This window comes from Muntiacus reevesi, chromosome 2 (genome assembly GCF_963930625.1).
Source record: "Muntiacus reevesi chromosome 2, mMunRee1.1, whole genome shotgun sequence".
Lineage (NCBI taxonomy): Eukaryota > Metazoa > Chordata > Mammalia > Artiodactyla > Cervidae > Muntiacus > Muntiacus reevesi.
The window spans coordinates 35,761,608-35,778,701 of record NC_089250.1 but is presented as its reverse complement, the minus strand read 5'-3'; the positions used below and the strand labels follow the sequence as shown (position 1 = coordinate 35,778,701).

General features: G+C 40.5%; 1 protein-coding gene across 1 annotated transcript in view; it reads right to left on the bottom strand.

Moving 5' to 3' along the window:
- Window positions 1-17,094, bottom strand: part of ODAD2 (outer dynein arm docking complex subunit 2) — a 149,579-nt gene that overhangs the window by 81,258 nt on the left and 51,227 nt on the right. The window contains exons 11-15 of the mRNA XM_065921256.1: window positions 8,463-8,609; window positions 7,807-8,016; window positions 3,455-3,697; window positions 2,778-2,888; window positions 321-475 (exon numbers count right to left, since the gene is read on the bottom strand). Coding sequence (XP_065777328.1) covers window positions 321-475; window positions 2,778-2,888; window positions 3,455-3,697; window positions 7,807-8,016; window positions 8,463-8,609 — 866 coding nt within the window. The remainder of the gene's footprint in view (window positions 1-320; window positions 476-2,777; window positions 2,889-3,454; window positions 3,698-7,806; window positions 8,017-8,462; window positions 8,610-17,094) is intronic.

Here is a 17,094-nt window from a genome sequence, read left to right as displayed (position 1 = left end):
CTGAATGGTCTCTACAGGAAATATCAGGGGTGCTTCTCATTTAAATGGCTGCCCACATGCAAAACAGCCCATGGAACAGGGAGATTACATCAGCCCCTTCCTCCAATTAACGCATGAAAATCATTTCTGGGTGGTGGGGTGAGAAGCAGACACTTTCAATTCTAAGGATCCCTTATTTCGACCAATTTAGTCCAGAATGTGCAGCTTTCAAAATTATAGGGGTAGCATTAGAATCAACTCTTTGCTAAAATAGCATTAAAATGGAAGGATGTGTTTTGATGGCCACAGCTTGATACAGAACACTGAATGCCTTCTCTTACTTGGTCACATTCTCTTTGCTGATGGAACATTTCCATATGGCCCCTGTGACAGCAGCCAACCGTTCTTTGTTGTCAGTGTTGTTGAGGAGGGAGGCCAGAGGTTTAAGTCCTCCATGCAGCCTAACCAGGTCGCGGGTGTCCTCATCTTCTGCACACTACACAAAAAGCCAAGTCAGACGCTGTCATGGTCAAGGTTTATCAAGCTTTCAGGGACTGCTAAAGAGGCTGCCAATCTAGTTGCCACGAAACTACTTTTAAAAGAGTGTCATTTTCTGACATATCTGACACTGATATGTCTTCAAGTAAGACATAATTCTAGTCTATACTGGCCACTATCTGACAGCGTCTCTCTTCCTTGACGTGGTTTTGGCAATATTAACAGTGGCTATATGCTGGGCTAACCTCCTAAGCCAGTTCTGGGGTAATCTGGGCTTCTACCAAGACAGAGGCAAGGTCAGTGAGGAACCTAGAAAACCAAATGCATGGCTGGAGAATTTCTGCAGTGATGTAACCCACAGCCTTGGGAAAACAGTAGAGAAGGCAGACGAGAGAAGGGAGTTCAGTCAGATCTTTAATAAACCCCCAAAGTGACGAATTTCCCCAACAGAGCCCAGAGCAGTGGGTTGTATGGACAGCAACCGCATTTTATTCACATTTATCTGTATGTTTGTGTTATCCTTTGAAATAACACTAAGACTGCATAGATGTTTCCAACTCATGACCCTTCCCAGTTTGTAAAGCCAAAAGATGACAAATATAGCAGAGGTTTGATATTGTTCTAAGCGTACAGTTGGTCTCTAAGGTCGTGGGCTGCATGTCATGTAACATATGTGCCATGTATAGCCCACGGAAGGACTTGAAGGGCATTATGCTAAATAAAGTTAAGTCAGAGAAAGATAAATACTGTATGCTGTTGCTCATATGTGGAATCTAAAAAATACAACAAACGTGAATATAACATAAAAGAAACAGACTCACAGATCTAGAGTACAGACCAGTGGTTACAGTGGGGGAGAGGGGGATCATGGGGGTGAGTGGCGGGGGGACAAGGTACTGTGTATGAGATAGGATTAAGGATGCACTGTACCACATGGGGAATACAGCCAATATTCTGTAATAACTGTGCCTGCTAGTCACTTAAGTCATGTCTGACTCTTTGCAACCCTATATAGACTGCAGCCCGCCAGGCTCCTCTGTCCGTGGGATTTCCCAGGCAAGAATACTGGAGTGGGTCGCCATGCCCTCCTTGAGGGGCTCTTCCCGAACAAGGGATCAAACTTGCGTCTCTTACGTCTCCTGCATTTGCAGGTGGTTTCTTCATCACTAGCGTCACCTGGGAAGCCCTGTGATAACTGTATATGGAAAGTAACACTTAAAATTATATAAAAACTAAAAATACAAAAGTTTATGATATATCCCTGCTATGTGCGAGCTGTTTCCTCTCACGACTCAGACGTTGAAGGCCTCACCCCTCTATGTCAGAATGTGATGAAGGTAGTTACGATTATATGAGATCACGGAGGTGGGCTCGAGTCCAGAATGCCAGGGGTCCTTATAAGAAGAGGACTTCAGGCCACAGAGGAAGACATGTGAAGACAGAGGGAGGAGGGCAGGGGAAAGTGAAGGTGTCCATCCGCAAGCCAAGGAGAGATTGCCCAGAAGGAAACAACCCTGCTGATACCTCCCCTGAGACTTCCAGCTTCCAGGACTGTGAAGAAACTTCCTTTCTTGTCATTGAGCCACCTACTGCGCGTGGAAACCCACTCCAGCATCTTTGCCTGGAGAACTCCCATGGACAGAGGAGCCTGGAGGGCTACAGTCCATGTGGTCTGGACATGACGGAGCAACTAACACTTTCACCCGTGTACAGTTATGGCAGCTCCAGGAAACTAACACAACCCTTCACTGATATGAACCCTCCTCTGACTCCATCTTTCTGGCTCATTCTCTCACTCTGCACATTTAAAATGTGTTCTTCTAGGAAATCTGCTCTGATTAGGCAGAAACCAGTGCTGCTTGTAGCCAGCCAGAGACGAATCTTTTAAGGCCAGCTCTCCGTCTCCTTTACCATTCTAATCTGGTGTTTACTATGGAACTTGTAACCCACAAAGAGTTAATGAAGATTTTTAAAAAAGCAAATAAATAAAAAGATAAAATTAATGAAAAGGTAAAACAGGAATCCACACAGTCATTCACCTATCGTGTCTTGGTGGGAGATGTATTTCCCAAAACTACTATATTTGAGTAGGACATATAAAAGGCAACACAGAGCCACCATGTACATATCTGGCTTTTTTACACAAAGCTCATTGCAACAGAACAGTAGTTCTCAGACCTACATGTGCATCAAAATCCCTAGGGGTTCTTACAAAGAATGCAGATTCCTGAGTCCCACCCCCAGACAATGGGACCTCATGAAGCACCACCTTAAACTCCACGCAGGAGCGCCCACTGTACCTGGTAGATGGCCATGGCACAATGCTCCTGTAGCTGTTCATTCTCACTGTTCAGGTTCTTTACCAGATTTTCAATTATCCTTTCAGCTTTGATTGCAGCTCGGTAGTTTTCCTAGGAAAAGAAACTTTAATAGTTACACAGCGCATAAATATGCATAAATGTAAGTGACTATTCACATTTGTTGATAGCAACACCACACACACTTTCTTAATAAACACCATAGTCTGAGCTTAACATATTGATATAACAGTAAGAGAATTCAGTCAACATTTTAAAAAATATATCATCCAGGTATCAATATAATTGGGCTTCCCTGGTGGCTCGGTCAGTAAAGAATCTGCCTGCAACGCAGGAGACCTAGGTCTGATCACTGGGTCGGGAAGATCCCCTAGAGCAGGAAATGGCAACTCGCTCCAGTATTTTTGCCTGGAGAATTCCATTGACATAGGAGCCTCGTGGGCCACAGTCTACGGGGTCACAAAGAGTTGGACATGACTGAGAGACTAACACCAATGTAATTAATTTTCTATCTGATTAGAAAATCTCTTGCTTTTCTAAAAGAATGGTGACTTCTTAAAAAAAAATTCCTTAGCAGTTATGATAACTTCCTAAATTATTTTTCCACTAAAGGAAGTCAAGGTAAATTAGAGCACAGTGAGCAGAGCTGGACTGTGTACCTCTGAGGCACATTCCTGCAACGTCCCCACCACCGGGATGAGCATGTCTTCATGAGAAGTCTTCAGGAGCCGAGCCAGCAAAGGGATGCCTCCTGCTTTACGAATGGCTTCTTTGTTCGCATAGCTCTTGCTGCAGCTCCACAGTGCCAGCGCCCCGCAGCGGGCCACCTCCACGTCTCGGGTCTCATACAGACTGGACTGAGCAGGTTCTGCAGAATGCTTCCCACAGTCAAGCAGAGCGACCTACGAGGGCAGATCAAGACAACACAGATGGGGATCTTTAAACCATTCACAATAGCCAGGACTGGCAGCAACCTAACTGTCCACCAACAGAGGAATGGATAAAGAAGATGTGGTACATCTATACTACTCAGCCATAACAAAGAATGAAATTGGGTCATTTGTAGAGACCTCGATGGACTGAGAGACTGTCATACAGAGGGAATTAAGTGAGAAAGAGAAAGACAAATATCATACCTATATTTACACATATATGTGGGTCTATGTGTTAGAAAAATGGCATAGATGATCTTAATTGCAAAGCAGAAACAGAGACACAGATGTAGAGAACAAATGTATGGATACCAAGGGGAAGGGGTTGGTGGAATGAATTGGGAGACTGGGACTGATATAGATATATATATATATGTGTGTGTATATATATATATTTGCTAAGTCACTTTAGTCGTGTCTGACTCTGTGCGACCCCATAGATAGCAGTCCACCAGCCTCCAGGCAAGAATACTGGGGTGGGTTGCTATTTCCTTCTCCAAAGGAAATACACACACACACACACACACTATTGATACTGTGTACATAAAATAGATAATTAATGAGAACCTACTGTGTAGCACAGGAAACTCTCTACTCAGTGCTCTATGGTGACCTGGATGTGAAGGAAATCCAAAAAAAAGGGATATATGTATATTGATAGCTGACTTTCTTTGCTGTACAGTAGAAACTAACACAACATCGAAAAGCATCTATACTTCAATAAAAGTTAAGTTAAAAAAATAAAATACTATTTGAAACAAAGAAAAAGACAACCCATCTTGCAATCACCTCAGGGTTGCTACTAAGCTCACCTCTTTCAAAAATAAGAATCCTTTAAGAAATTAATTTCCAGCAGTCAAAGGAACAAACAGAACCTTCAAAAGAACGTACTCCAGATTTGGGAGCTTTTACATTTCCTTCCCACATGGAATTTAATCCCCCCAAGATAGCATTTTCTTAATATGGCTCTAACATCTAATGAGGAAGATTTGCAAACCACATCCTGATTCCTGGTATCTCAGAAAGTAGGCTCCCTAGAGCCATGAGAACTTTACAGAGAGAACTGAAAAGTTCTCTGGCCTGTACTTGCTTAAAACCATGATGCCTTTCTGGAGGACACAGCCATCACCCTGCACTTTCGAAACCAACTAGACCAAATGCACAGCTGTCAGGACCCTCTCTCCTCTCTGCAGTAACCAATCACTGAAGCCCTCAAGGGAGAGGCAAGGTACATGCACACAGCGGGGTGTCAGGCTGCCCATGAAGGACAGGGTGTGAAACCAGCCACCCCGAACTGTCTTTATCCCCCGCTTATCTCCTCCATTCCTCTCTCACCAGAGACCAAATTCCATGGATACTGCCCACTTAATCTTGACTGCCGTTTGGAAGGGAGCAGCAGACAATTCCTAATTCCACTGATTCCTAATTCCAAGATCATAGAGAGAGAACAGTGCCTTTAATTAGTGCTCATTCATGGTCTAATTGGACTTCTCAGGTGGCTCAGTGGTAAAGAATCTGCCTACCAATGCAGGAGATGCATGAGTCTTGGATTTGATTCCTGACTCAGGAAGATCCCCTAGAGAAGGAAATAGTAACTGATTCCAGTATTCTTGGAGGGATAATCCCATGAACAGAGGAGCCTGACAGGCTACACAGTCCACGGGGTGGCAAAAAGTCAACTGAGCACATACACATACACACACACATGGTCTAAACAGTGTGGCCCAAGGACAAGAGTGGAGGCCATGTAGTGGCTTTCAGGTTACTTCTGGGCACAGGACAGCACGGTGATGGGTTTGACCACAGGGAGAACCTTCTAAAAGGACCTGCCCATTGGTTACTCCCTCCTTAACTGTACCACGTCCAGTCTCCATAGCCCACTGGATAAGACTGGGCATGATCCCCATGGTCCTCCACCTTCATCTCTCACTGCTCAGCCCATCTCATCCTGGGTCTGGCCACATTACACCACCTACTTTCCAAACATGCAGTGTTGTTTTCTACCTCCAGGCTTTACCAGCACAGCTCCATCTTTAAATGCTTTTCCCTGATGTATCTGTCTAACACATACCTGTCCACCTTTCAAGATGCATGTGACATCTCCTCTCTTCAGTCTCTCTTTTTTAAATTTATGTAAAAAATTTTCTATCCTTATTAAGTAATTTAAATGTTAAGTATAGTTGATTTACAATGTTATATTTTCAGTTGTACAACATTCAATATTTCTATATACTCCATTTAAAGCTATATATTTAAAATTAAAATAAAATGGATGTCATTATTTTGATTAGGTGACTGCAACTGTCCAAACTTCAGTCTACAACACAGGTTGCATAAGATGCCCATAAAAACATTTTAGTGTTGTATCATTCTTATGAAGTAGTTTCAGTGGACAGTCACACCAACCTATCACATGAATTCATTATTTAAGCAGAATAATGATAATCACAGTAATAATTCCCTTTCTCTCCAACATTTTATTATGAAAATTTTCAAATATTCATGAAGGCTGAAATATTCATGTGATGACACCCACACATCCATCCCCTAGGTTCTATAGTTAACATTCTTCCACATCTGTTTCATTACATAGCTATCTATTCATCCATCTATCCAGCCATAAGTCCATCTTATTTTTGAGGCAAATAACTCTAGGCTTCAGTGCTCTACAGATTACCAGTGAATACACAGCATCTCTTTCAGGAAATTTCTGAACATGTTTCACCATGTACATATTCACATGGAATCTGCATTACTTCAATAGATATTTCTTAACTATTAATGTGTGTGGGGTTCTGGGTAAGGTGCTGAGGATGACACTGAGATTAGTAAGACATGTCTCTCGTCTTTAATAAAGTAGGAAAGCGGTGATGTCATCCAGTGTGATAAATGCTGTGGGAGCGACTCAAGACGCAGTGAGGATGCAAACGCACTTCCATACTGCACGTTATAAATATCCCTCCTGCTGGGGCAGGGACCCTGAGCCAGCTTCTTTCTTCCAGTGACAGTTACTGAAATAATCATGTTTTCTGATTATATACGTAATATAACAAACTGGCCAATGTAGAACAGTAGGGAGGAAGTTTGGTAGTCATTTCAGAGAAAACCCCTTAGGAACAATTTTATGTATTTCAAGTGATTTTTCTGTACTTGTTAGCTAAGGTCTTTAAAAACTGGGATCATGGGTATCATTAGTTTTTAATCCTGTGATGATTTTATATAATATTAAACATACATTTGGGGCTTCCCTGGTGGCTCAGATGATAAAGAATCTGCCTGCAATGCAGGAGACCCAGGTTCGATTCCTGGGTTGGGAAGATTCCCTGGAGAAGGAAATGGCAACCCACTCCCATATTCTTGCCTGGGAAATTCCTCTGTTTGAGGAGTCTGGTGGGCTACAGTCCATGGGGTCGCAAAGAGTTGGACATGACTGAGTGACCAACACTTTCACTTTCACACATACATTTATTCCTTGTTACTAAATGAACTTCTAAAATACAATACTGACAGCTGACAATGGATACTTCTTATGGATGCATCACTTACTGTTGTACTAATCTCATCCTGTAAAACATGTTGTTTTCAGTTGTCACTTCTGTAAGTAACAGTAGGATGAGTATCTGCCACTCTGTCTCTGTGGATAAAATTACCTCTATCTCCTCATAGGATGTGGGTCACCAGATGGTGTCCCACTGCAGAGGGCTTCATCCGTTGTCACCCTCTTTTTTTCAAACTGCTTATTTAATATTGGACTCTAGTTGATGAACAATGTTGTGGCAGTCTCAGACTGAGTGAAGTCAGTCACCAACTTCTCGCTGACACTGCCTCCCCAACATGAATGCATCCCCAACTGTGTGATAGGTGAAAATGACATCTATTTTAAAAAATTCATTATTTCTTTGAGAAATTAGGTTGAACATATTTTTTTGGCTGCTTGCCAATGTACATACACAAAAATAATTTTCAAGGGCATGTTACACATGAAAAAGATTCCCAGAACACAGCCAGGGGTTACTGACTGTCCAGGAGGAGCAGGGAAGGACAGGGGATGCCCGCCCCCATGAGTGGCACCCACTCACCAGCTTGGTGATGCCTCCATGGCGTCTCACCACCCGCCGGGCTCTCTTAAACTTGGCAACATTCGCAATTGTCTCAGCTGCCAAGCATTTCAGACTCTTATGTGGAGAATCAAGTATATTAACCATAACTGGTAAGCCCCCAAGGTCAACAATATTACGTCTGATTTGAGGATTATGACTGATTTCCTTCAGGATTTTTAATGAACCAATCTAAATGAGAAGAAAAAGTTACACATGAATGGGTGCTTAACGCAGAACCAGTGCTATATTTTTTAAAAATTCAAAGTCTACCTAAAATCCTTCCCCAATTAAGTTTTTTAAGGGAACTGTTCCTATTCCCAGGTGTTATACACATCCCCCAATTCCCCGCATTTTCCTGCAGTTAAACAAACAAACATTCATCATTTAAGAAGCACAAGCTAATGGAAAGGAGCCAAAAAAACAAGGAAGAAAAACAGAGAGTCGACAAGGGTAGCTAATTGTAATAGAAATGAGTTATCAGTAAAAAATAAAAACCAAAAAAAAAAATAAAAAATAAAGACCAGCAACATGCAACAGGAAGGGCAGATGCCCAGCACTGAGAAGAGAAGCACGTGAAGAGACGCAGAAGCACGTGTGTATCAAGGCTCCTCATCCACTGTGATCAAGACACTCACCTTACATTTGACTTCATCTGTCTCAAGTAAATTTATTAAAACTTCAAGGCCTCCAACATCCCTGATCGCCAACTGGCAGGTCTCCTGTGCTAAGTTAAAATCCTTCATTGAACACAATGCAATCACGGTAGCCGTCTGATTTCCTCCCTGCAAAGACCCAAGGCCACAGAAAGGTTAAATAAGATCACGCTCCCACAGAAATTTACTAAACATTGATGAATCCACGAACTGGGAAGTGCGTGTCTCCATACACAGCATGTTTAGTTTTTTAGAATTCTCTGAGTAGGTTATAATTTGTTAAATGGATCATGCTGAGCTAAAGCACAAGAAAGCTGTCCAGGGTGTCATGAAACATTATTCCAATTAAGAGTCACCATGTTAAGGTGGTCTGTCTGCTTTAAACAGCTACAACATCAGGTGGAATTACAATATTAAAAAGAGCCAGGGGCAAGCCTTGAGAGAGATTCTGAGGAAGGTGAGGTTTACGTGGGGTTACAGGCAGTCCCTGAGGTGTGTGTGCTGCAGCGCAGACTGTGTCTGAGGATTATTCTTACAGATGTTCACGGAATAGTCTAGAACACAGAAAACGTGAATAAAGCAAACTGCCTGGTAGGCAGCACAGCGGTCCACGTGGGATGGAGAGTAAGCAGGGTGAGGCTGTGAGGCTGGGAAGCAGGAAGTGATTCCACTAAAACCTGGGAACCGATGGGTGGACTGAAGGAGAGAAAAAGGCCATTTCACTGTCATGAATGAGATGCTGGCCCAACAACATGCAAATCAACGTCTGTTTAGCTAATCAACACATGTAAAGAGCAGTGGGGAACAGCTTCTTCAAAAAATCCAAGAGACATAACTTTTTAAATGATGATCAGTGAATCAGGCCTGCTAGGAAATTAAATAAGAATTCATTGCTGCAATTAAGTAACATCCACTGATCATTAATGCTTTGAAAACTTTTTAAGAACATAGCATATATTACTTCTACATACATATATTACTGCAACTGCTACTGAGAGTGCTGCTAAATAAGAGCTCCCGAAATAGTTAATAAGACAGAAAAGCAATACTTCTAATGGAGCCAAGAAAAAGCTATTTTATGCAAAAGGTGTTCATAAAAGACAGCCTTGGGTTTCTATGTCAAGACACAGTAGCAATGGCTTAAATACATCTTTTTCTTTTTTTGAGGGAAGACATCTTCAAATTATATTTACTATCATTTGTTAACCATGGCTTTACATTGCTATATATTATATATATATTTTATACATTATATGTGTAGGTAGATAGACTTAGCACAAAAAAACGGAAACTATACTCAAGCTTCCCACCTTCATATCATGCAAATACACACATGCCAATCCTCCTATAAATTCAACACAATATGTTTAAACTAAAGTGGGATCTGTAGAGGGTGAGCATCAAAAAGTGAAGAAGGAAATGTTTAGGTTTCAGAGACTCTACTTGCTTCCGGAATATTCCCTCCATGTCTCTAAAAGTGCTATGAATGACATTTCTGCTTTTTCTTCTAATTTTCCCTCTGGGTAATCTAGGCTGTCTTCTATATTCAAGATTAAATTTAGAATGACAAAAGCCTTAACTTTATTACTTACATTTAAAATAATAAGTTTTGTTCTTAGAGGTTTTAGCATCTTTTTCTCAATAACAAGAGAAAATTTAAAGCCACCAATTCTCCCACAGTTGGTTTTAAAACATAAAGCACTGCGTCCTCTATCATTACTGTATCATGAACCCCCTGTTTGGGACACAGGACCCCACACACCAGTTCCTCTGGTGCCTCTCTTAGAAAAAGGTAGATATTTTGTAAATCATAAAAGAGAATCAAAATACTAACTGTAATTAACTAAGGAAAACAACATAGAAAAAAGAAAAGCAAAGAAGATAAGAGAAACAAGGCTCTTTTTCTGAATTTAAATGGTGAAAAGGAGGCAGAAAGTTCTTCCCAGACACCTGCAGGAACAGAGCTGGGTTCTTAGATTAAAGGTTGGACAATGGAAGCTGGGAGCCTCGGATCAAGAGGATTCTTCAGGCAGCAGCTTCAGACTCAGCGCAAGCAGGAGTCTGAGCAGGAAGCATGGAGTTGTCTAACAACATGTCCTGGCCCAGTCAGGCCAGGAAAGTCCTTCCCACCAGGTCCAACTCCCTGAAGAAGAATTTCTGTCCTGCTCTTCCCAGTCATACATGATGAGGAACCTTCCTGACTCCCTATTTCTGCATCTAGTTTCTCTGGTAGCAGTTTTCTGCTTAGACATTCAGCACCAGCTTGGCTTCCTCTTTCAAGTTCTTTTCATTTTTCTCTTGTAGAGTATTTCCACTTTTTGAGTTTTACTTCATTATTTACACTATAACGGATGACATAAACTTTTAAAAGTCATGTAATTGCAGCTGATGCCCAAAACATAAGATCTTGTATTTTGCTGAACTATCTTCAGGCCAATTTTGAAACCAAATGATGGAAAATATACATTTATCATTAAGTAGTTAGATCTTTATAGAAAAAAAATTTTTTTTCTGTAAATCATCAGCTTTTTCTGAAAATCTGGAAACATATTCATAGGCTTGAGGGATTTTTTTAGAACAGTTTTTTATGAGGGAAAGTTAGTTTTTCCACATTTCAGGATTTACTTCTACTCTTGTCACTGACCACATTCCCCAAAGGATTATAAATCTTTCAGAATGAATACCAGCAGATGGGAGCCAAAATATTCAATGTACAGAGCCACAAACGTTAGCCAATTGCTATTCTTTAAATACCAGCTATGTCGAAGGATTTTCAAATGTCCATTCTACTTTGACCAGACGCCATAAACATCTTACTGAAGAGAAGTAGTACAAATATACAAATATGCTCCTTTTAAATTAAATCTCCCCGAGAATGTAATTAGTTGCCAATACTTATTTTCACATTTTATCATGGATTTACGTTTGTAAGGCTTTTTAAGAGCTGGAGAAAAACATAGTGAAGTATTATTTTACTAGCTTCTGAAGGGCTTTGAAGAATGCTTCCAATAAGCTTTTCCGTGTCTTGAGTTAATGCAATTCCTCTGCTAGTTGTCCTACTTCCCCTCCTGCTTCTTAAACATCTCCAACCTCTGCCGGCCTTCAGATATTTTACAGTTCATGCTCCTTTCCATGACCAGCAGGCCCTCATTCGTGGTTGCAATCATGCTTCAAACACGACGAGACAGGATGAATGTTGCTTCTCGCTTTTCTCAAAATTTCTTCTTAAAAGATGAATAGAGGAATTTTTAAAAATAATAAAAACGTTTTCCTGGACTTAAATAAAATTTTTGAAATAAGTATTACCCCACCCAGTATAGAGTAATACCCTCCCTTACTGCTGATAAAGAAGCAATACACATTGTCTAAGCTGAGATGAAGAATGTATTCAGGAGTAAAACAGAGAGAAAGCTGCTTGAAATCACTTTTGTATTCTTTCATTCAACAAATTTGCTTATATTTACTTAGCTACTTGCCAAGTCTGATGCCAGGCCCTGGAGACATCCTGGGAAACAAAAACAGACTTGGGCTCTGCTTTTATGGAGCTCACAGTTTAGTAGAGAAGACCAATTTTAATTTTCTAGTCCATCCCAGTGAAGGGAAACTTTAAGTCTGAGCAGTGCCGTAAGGGAATGGGGCACAGGGCCAGGGAAACCCACACCAGGGAGGCTTTAACCAGGCCAGGGGGCATCAGGGAAGGTTCCCCTGAGGAAAGAATGCCTGGGCTGAGGTCTGGACAGAAAGCAGGCTCAGGTGATTCATCAGGTGCTGTAACAGCTTCGAGTGAACCAGTTCAGGAAAGGATGCCAGAGTTGGCAGATGGCACTGTGATGGCAGGCACACTCACAGGGTCATCCCTCCTGGCATCCTGTGAGACCCAGGGAGACAGCGCGGTGGGCAGGGGTGGCAAGGGGAGCAGAGATCCCTCTGTTTCTGTCCCCACTGTCCACAATCAGAAGGCGGGGGGTGAGACCTGGTGTGGTGACGCAACCATCACAGCCATCCAACTGGCGTCCAAAGTCCTCAGCATTTTTTCCTCCAAACATGCCACTCACCAAGCGAGAGCCATGACCCCTGCCAACTACTGTTTATTAATGATGACAGGGGGGCAGGCACCCAGCGCAGGGCTTGGCTCAGAGACACTCTTCATCTCTCAGGAGCAGAAACGGTCGAGAGTCAGAGCCCCAAGTGAGCGGCACAGAACTACATAAGTTGAGGTAGTAAAACATATCGCTTTGCCTTCTGTTTATTTGCAGACTGATTTTATGCTGAGATTCGACACTCATAAGCCTGGGCTGCAAGAGATGAGACTCAAAAGGAAACTGCAAGGAAAAAGAGAAAATACTGTTCCAGAAGAAAAAAGAAATTAGGCTCAGATTGTTGGATTGCAGGCTTGCTAAGAATTTTATATTTTTTTTGGTCAGGAATGGTTAAGGAACAATGCAAGGATTCCCTACACATTCTTTTTAAATCACCATGGAACATTTACAGAAATTGATAATTTACTGGAATGTTACTTCAATGAGGAAAAATCTGTAGGAAATTTAACAGTCATTCTAGAAAGATTCACAAGAGTGAACTGAATCATTATGATAATTAATAAAAGTAGCTCAGTAAAGTGACTGGATACAAAGGCAATATTCAAAAATGAGTAGCTCCCCATACACTGAGAGTAACAAATCAAAATACGTAATTTGAAAAGAGTTCCCATGCCAGTATTGGCAAAATAATAGTAGTAAAAATATCTATCAGTGAATCTCACAAGAAATGTGTTGCAAATACATGCAGGAAAAGCTATGAAGTTTTACTGAAGTATATTAAAGATTAAATAAGTGAATGGTCATACCATATTATACCATACCATACCATATTATTTCCTAATAGGATAATTCAACATTATTAAAACTGTAATTTATCCAAAAATAATTTACAAATAAATGTAAGCCAACCAAAATCCTAGCATCATTTTTTAGCTTTTTAAAAAAAATCTTGGTTCTGGACTCATTGTCAAGATGATCTGGAATGGAAAATATGCAAAAAGTTTTTACATATTTTAAGAAAACTCTCTGGCCAAATATTTAAACACACCAAAGCTATAATAATTAAAACAGCATGGGAACATCCAAATAAATCAATGTAGGAAGACCTAGACACAAACCCTTAAAGTGAAATGACAATATCTGATAAAAGAAGCAACTCAGATCACTGAAGGAAAGAGAGGATGAACCTGTCTTCAGACTTTGACATATGACAAATTGAAAGAAATCTGCACATAACAAAGGATTTATTTGCATCAAGAATCAAAAGTCAACCACACAGGAAAACAGGCAAGGTATGAAAACTGTATCAATCTCACTAACAATCAGGAACATGCAAATTCACATAAGATACATTTTTTCCCCTATAAAACAAAAAAAGACTGCGGATTAAAATTTATAACAGTAAATCCTCAGTGAGTAATTTTAATACCCTGGGAAGATTTTAAAGACTATCAATGCCCAGACCCCATTCCAAACCAATTCAATCCAAACTTCCATGAATGGTACCTGTGCATCAGGTCTTTGTTTTGTTAAGAGCTGGGCTGATTTCATTGTGTCTGAGGCTGTAAACCTTTGATGTTATTACTGATTGAGTGTAAATGGATGTTTACTTTCCGAAGGGAGTTATCGAAAATTTTTTATGTGGTTGATTACTTTTCATTATATTTCCCTCTAAAATAAAATAAAAAATGCAGAACTTCTCCAACTTCACTGTGTATATATTCTTTTTTAAAAAACACATCTTAAAAAAAAACAACAACACATCTTTACTGAGGTATAACTGATATGCAAAAATACTACATATATTTGATGCACACATTTAATGAGGATGGACACATTCATATACCTGTGAAACCAGTACCACAATCAAGGCAATTAATATACTCATCAACTCCCACAGTTTCTTTATGTACACTAATACACGTGTTGCATTAGTGTACTTATTGTACACTAATTGTACACTTATTGTACACTAATACACGTAGCACGCAAGCAATTCTATTTCACATGCAAGCAATTATATTTCAAACAATTCATCCTACGGAAATACATACAATGTCCAAAGCATATGTAAAAACATCTGCGGCTGCACTGTTAGAACAAAAATTGATCTGGGGAGAAAACCTAAAATGTTACCAACAAGAGAATTGTTAAATTACTGATATATGTATAATGAAATACTATGGAGCAATTAAAAGGAGTAAGGTAGATATGAAAGATCACCAAGACATAGTAAGAAATATTGAGACAAAAGGTACAATGTAGAATCACAGTCTGACTTCATTTTATGTATAAAAGGTACATATGTGTATGTATATACACAAACATCTGGAGAGCATTCACTTTTATTCTTTTGCATGGCTTGAATAGGTACAATGAGCATATGTCAATGTGTTATTTTATAATATTCTAAACACAGAGGAGATAAAGGATGGACCAGAAGAGGAACACAAGCCCCTGCTAGGCTCTGTGTGTCACGGAAGTATCAGCAGGGCATTGCCAGCCAGACCAGGAGCTGGATTAGGATCCACAGCCCCTGCCAGCAGGAAACTCAAAGGCTAGTGGATGAAAAAGGGACAGAGGTGTTCTAGACATATGTGAAATGAAACATCATTTATGCCAAATCTGGTACCTCTTACTCCTCAACCCCTACACTTACAAATTCTTCAGCATTCAAATTTCTGTAACATGTTTTTCTACCCAAAAAAGTGAAGCAATCCACTGGATTACATAAATCGGGAACTAGACAAAAACTTCTTTTCTCTATTTAGCCTCTGAAATAGCTTTGGGTTGGAGGCATGCTTTGAGGAATAAAAAATATTGCTGTTGCAAACACATCAGTCAGCAAATTCCCTGAACAGACTCTGTTACATTTTCAAATCATTACACAAAACTGCCTTAGATGTCAATATTCTTTCTAATCAAAAATCATATGAATTGCTAGATGGCAATGTGTATGCTCTAATTATGCTCTAGCTGGACTAGTTAGTGGTACATGTTCTTGAGAGAATGAATAGAGTGAAACCCTAACAGACCTCCCTAGAGATTTTTCATATTGTCATTTTTCAGTAGTTAAGTGTATGTGATTGCATAATGCGAGCTAGGGGCCATATACATGGTTATGATTCAATGGTGTATTTACCATACACATATAGTTATCGTTGCCTTTTCTCCACTCTTTTTAATTTATGATTGCCCTGGGGCAAAGCAAGTTTAAAGCTCAAAAACTGAAAATATGTTACTGTTGTATCTGTAGAGCTCAGAAGGTGAGGCCCCTTCGCCACTTCCACCGTCTCTTCTGCTATAAAATAAAAGATGACTAATCCTTTCTTAGTGGGCATTATACAAGTCACACACATCTCAACCTGAATAAGTAAAATTCTTACACTACACTATTTAGGGGCGTCTCTGGTGGCTCAGACAGTAAAGAATCTGCCTGCAGTGCAATAGACCAAGGTTCGATCCCAAGTTGGGAAGGTCCCCTGGGGAAGGGAATGGGTACCCACTCCAGTATTCTTGCCTGGAGAACCCCATGGACAGTCTGACAGGCTGCAGTTCATATGGTTGCAAAGAGTTGTATACAACTGAGCAGTTAACACTTCCAGGTCACACTGTTTAAGAAAATGTAAATGCAGGCTCTGCTGAGTAGGAATTTCATTAGAAAATGGAATTGAAACATCTTCTGATGACTATCAGGTAACTTTTTAAAAAAGTTCTCCCATTCTTTTCATCTTGGAGACTATTTTTAAAATCAACTCATAACAGTGTCAAAACACGTGTATTAACTTAAAGCATGTTTCTCAGGAAAGTGGTACTAATTTTTCCTCTTAACTACTGGAGTTTATCTGGATGCATAGGCAGTGACCACTGTTTTCCATTTTTGGAAGATTCTTTTTAATAATAATAACACTGCACTGTCACATTCTTCTCCATCTCTTTAAGTAAAAACCTAGTGCACTCTGATACTGCCTCCCAAAAATGAACACAGAATTCCTTTGTGCAGTAGTAGTCCATGCATAACTAGTCACTTACTCAGAGTGAAAAACAGCCAAACAGGAGAGAAAATAGGAGTGTTCAACACTAAGGCCTTTGGGTCCCCTGGGCTCTGAGCTTCTGGACCGAGGGACAGAGCAACCAGGCAACGAGCAATAACCATAGACTCTGGACGCCTTCCCGGCCCACAGCCACCTTCTGTGTGGCCTGGAGTGAAGCATTTCTCAACTTTTCCACCAATGAAACAGGGATCACACTACCTGCCACTCCATCCCCAAAACGAAGTAATGGGAAAGGAATTTAATTAACTGTAATTGACACAAACTACATCAAAATTTCTCTGATGAAAAACCATATAACTCCCAGCTTCCACTTGGGAGAACTCTCTAACCAATGAAGGTCGTGTGTGTGTGTATATGTCTATGTGTGTGTCTTAATCAATTCGTGGAAGATCATGCAGGAACTGAGCCCCTCCCCGCAGTCTTTAACAAAGGTTTTCAAGTCTGAAAATGTCTTTGCCAAGAATACTCCTCCAGAGAGGAAATCGAAACATTCCAGGGAAGGAGTCTGGAAAGTCTCTT